At 43.1% G+C, this 4,406-nt stretch overlaps 1 protein-coding gene across 1 annotated transcript in view; it reads right to left on the bottom strand.

Annotated features, from left to right (window-relative positions):
• The window catches only part of LOC102203116 (ubiquitin-conjugating enzyme E2 E2-like), a 70,360-nt gene that overhangs the window by 52,783 nt on the left and 13,171 nt on the right, over positions 1-4,406 (bottom strand). The window contains exon 3 of the mRNA XM_005748859.1: positions 263-313. Coding sequence (XP_005748916.1) covers positions 263-313 — 51 coding nt within the window. The remainder of the gene's footprint in view (positions 1-262; positions 314-4,406) is intronic.

Here is a 4,406-nt window from a genome sequence, read left to right as displayed (position 1 = left end):
ATTACTTGTCATGTTCTCATGTTATTGCTAAGGATTGTCTATTGCATTGGAGTCACACTGGGTTAAATATGTACACTTGGGTTTTAAGGGGTATTTATTATTTTCTTCTTTTTTTGGGTTGTATGGAAGCCCCAAACGCAATTTCATTGTTCTTGACAATGACAATAAATAAATACTACTACTACACACACACGCACACACACACGTGCCCGAGGTTTCAGCTCTTTAAAAACACACACACGCACAATCCACAGGCTCCTACCTGCAGTTCGGCGGTGGGTCCAAGGTTATCTCTGCCAGCTCCTTCTGGATTCTGAAACGAAAGGACGTCCTGTGTTATAATCACACACAGTTACATCAGTCCTGCCTATAAAACCAGTCTGAGTGCACACGCTGAACACCTCAGTGATTTTCTAATGAGCTGCTGAGCTGTGCCTGAGCAGGAATAAGTCCTGATCTGCAGGATCAACACGGCGACTATTTGCCTTTTCTTATTAAGCACACATGGATAAACTGATAAAAGGCTGGGATAAGACACCACGTCTGCTACATCAGGTGAATTAACTGTGCTGCTGATAAAGCATCTGTACTTTCAGAAAGGTACCTGAGAGGAGGATCAACTCTTCATACTGATGTGCTTTTATGTTCAAGCTACCAGGACTGATCCATGGTGAAAGCTTGTAGATGTGACATTTCTATATCCAGATCCCTACTTAGAATATTAGAAATTCCAAGCTCACGATATTCCTGATCCTGAGATAAACCGAACACATTTCCAGAGCAGAAGCTCACATGATGCTGCTCAGTGAGGATCAGCTCAGTCTGCGAGCTGAACAGGGGAACAGCATTGTTACACATGTGCTACACGTGAAGTGAAAAAGCACATAAAATGAACCTACTGCATAAAATGCAGCATTAGAGGACGACCTGATTTTACTCAGCGATCTGTCACAGCCTGATGTTCACCATGACGTACACACACTGTTAGAGAAACAGCCACTGAGGCTCATCACGCTACCACACCATCTGTAAAGGTCAACCAGCCCACCGTGTGACACTGAGGAGTTACTGGACTGTTAGACAGATGCTGCTCAACATCTCAACTGACCACTCAAAGCACCTTTTACTGCTAGCATCATTCACCTGGTCATGCAGGTGTCTGTTCTATATGTGAGTCACTTATCTAACACACACACACACACACACACACACACACACACACACACACACACTGACACACACACACTGATGTATAAACTGGGATCAAACCATCGTCACTCATCACACAACAAATCAAATCCATTTGGTTTGTTCTCAGCAGACAAACGAACATCAACAACATCAAGTCAGCCGAGAGTCTTAGTCTTAGCTAAATAAATGCTTTTTGTGTTTAAGTGGACTGATGACATGATCATTACATCAGGATGACATCATGAGCGCCTGCCGAGACAAAGCAGCGCGCTCCATCTGCAGTTTGGTAACGATGAGGCTGCTGAAAGGCTGCACCCACTATCAGGACATTAGATGCTCTGGGTCTGCTTTGGTGCATCTGGGCCAGAACAGCTTGTCATCACTAATGGATTTGAAATGACACCAACCAAGGATTCATGCTGCAGCCTCAACACACCTGTGAAAAACTCCTGGATGACGGAGGAATCTGCAGCTGCAGTGCTGCTCTTATTAAGGCCAAAGACGTGATTCTCCTTTTATCTAAACATTCATTTAACTATCAAAATAAAATTACACAGGCAAGTATTCCCAGGGAGTTATGCTCTGCTGTAGTGCAGATTGCATTACATTTGCAGGTAGGATTACATCAAATTGACAAAAACCAACAGCTGAGGAGTATCCCGTCTAAACATTTGAGAAACATCCAGCAGTGAAAGCTCTTTTAGAAACATTGAAAACTGACTGACAGCAGCAAAGCACTTGCTTGTTGTCTGATGGATACATTACAGCTTCAGTGCACATCAGTCCAATTCCCTGTGTCTGAGTTTCTATCCTCTATCTCTTGTTTCCATTGAATAAAAGGAAAATTGTGGGGAAAAAAGGCAGTTAAAAGCTAGTACTGCTGAGTGGGAGGATGGCCATACAACAAGGTTCACTTTGTCTAATGGTCTCGTGCACATAAAGAAAGAAACTCGACCAAAACTGTTGCTACTTTTCTTTTTCAGGCTTTAGGAAACATGGAAAGAAAACTCTGACTACAGGATAAAAACCTAAAGAGAACAGACGTGCAAAGAAGTTAATTATGCTTCTTACACTTCATCATTAAAAACATTCATTGTGGATCAGGGTGTACTTTGCAGGCTGCAGGTTTGCTGTGAAACTGAGCTCAGATGGGGAGGAAACACGAGGAGCAGGAGCCGGTAACACAACCTCCACACTTGAGTCGTGAAACAGCTTCAGGATTTTCTGAGGTGCCAAAATGTGACTAGTGCAGCTGAGAACCTGTTAGTGAGAGCAGTGAGATGAACCTGAAAGGAAAGGCGCCTCTGATTATAGTCCCAGTTCTTCATGCGTGTGCACGAGGCTCCACAGTGCATGAATACACTCTTACACTCTGCATGTATGTGGATCAGTCTATGACGTATACAAGCAGCTTTGCATGTGCAGCACCTGATGATTTATTACAAAAGCTACCAGCCAAATAAACCTTAAGTGGTTACCCTCGAGGTCCTTATTTTTATGGCACGGCCCCCACTGTGACGAGAGGTCCTCTCTGTATGTATCTGATGCAGCGTCTGCTATGACTGACCTCATTTCATATAATAATATAGATATAATATCCAGTGCATGCACGAGCAAATCCACACACTCCCATTGATGAAATGCTGCACGATGAAGCATTTGTCATATATGCATCATGATTTTCAAAGTGTGAATACAGCACGTGGACGGCTTTTGATGTAACAGATACAACAAGGTGTGAGAATGTATTTCATACAAAACAAAAACTAACATGACTCACGTGGTGAAGATAATCATCATGGATGAGCTTCCTCAGTAGAAATATGTCATAAAGTCGATGAAAGTCCTGTCCGTGCTCTGACAGCCAGCAAACAGGCCAATGACAGCGAGAATAATACCAGGCCAAGTCAGCCGTGTGCTTGGATTAGAGTTAGAGCCACATCAGGTTATCCTGACACACACAGTCCAAGAGGAGCAGCCTGCAGCACACGTGCTAATGTTTGGGCTGCTAACTGCCAAAAACACAACGACTGCTGAAAATGTTCACGGACACTCAAACAGTCGTACCGCACACGACCCCAACAGACACGGTCCAGGCTCGAAACGACAACGACTCTGCTGGAAGGGGCGCAGACAGTAGATGTTTGGGCTCTTTAAAGCAGAGTGCACGCACTGCAAACTGTGTGCACAAAGGCTGTGATTAAGTGCTGTCCTCTACGCGTTACAGTCATTGTCTCGCCTCACAACAGCTGAAATAAAGAGCCCACTTTAGAAAGCACGCGGGGGGGGGAATAACAGATTTAAGCAGCTGACTGATGTAACCGAACCCTGATATGAACTATAAACATTTCTCTCAGATGGCTCTTTCCCAGCTCCACACATAGTCCACACTCTGTGTGGACACACATAGTCCACACAGAGTGTCCACACAGAGTGTCCACACACACATCAAACCGAATCTTTGCTGAAAGAAAGTAAGAGCCTCAGCAGCGACTTCACTGCACTCCTTGTGCTTTTATTAAAAGACACTTCAAACACACAAAGCAGTGTGAGACAGCCACAGTACACAACTGTAACGCTGCTGTGCAGCATGTCTTTGGCATCACTGTCATTTTGAGACTTACTTCACAGACCGTGGGAAACTCATTCATCAGATTATATTAGAACATTTTAGGGAAAAAACATGTTAATAACTAAAAATGATTTTATTATTTATTAGGCAAGTAAGAAACACATTTTTCCCAAATGTAAGATTTGGGTGTTCTTCTCTGAGAAATGATTCAACATTTTTTTCTATAAAATAAATACATTTGTATGTCGATAAATGTATTTTTTCATCTTAATAAAAAATAATAATCTGTTCTTGTGTTTTCCTGTTTGTTTTATTAAATCCAAATGTAAATTCTATTGCATTAAATATTCATTAAATAACAAGTTATATTAAAGTAAATTACAACTATCAGCTGGATTAAAGAGCTCCAGCATAACAGCAGGAACACAGCAGTCGTACATGACACGGTGAACACGCAGCACTGCCACGCTGCAACCAGCCTCATGTGTAGATACAGTTACCTGTACGTGCCAATGTTCCTCAACTACTGCGTGCACGTGTGTGTGTGTGTGTGCGCACGCATGTGTGTGTGTGTGTGTGTGCACGTGTGTGTGTGTGCACCCATGTGTGTGTGCACGTGTGTGTGTGCACGTGTGTGTGTGTG

The sequence above is a fragment of the Pundamilia nyererei genome, unplaced genomic scaffold (genome assembly GCF_000239375.1).
Source record: "Pundamilia nyererei isolate P.nyererei 1_Seehausen unplaced genomic scaffold, PunNye1.0 scaffold00232, whole genome shotgun sequence".
Classification (NCBI taxonomy): Eukaryota; Metazoa; Chordata; class Actinopteri; order Cichliformes; family Cichlidae; genus Pundamilia; species Pundamilia nyererei.
This window is presented reverse-complemented; position numbering and strand designations above follow the sequence as displayed.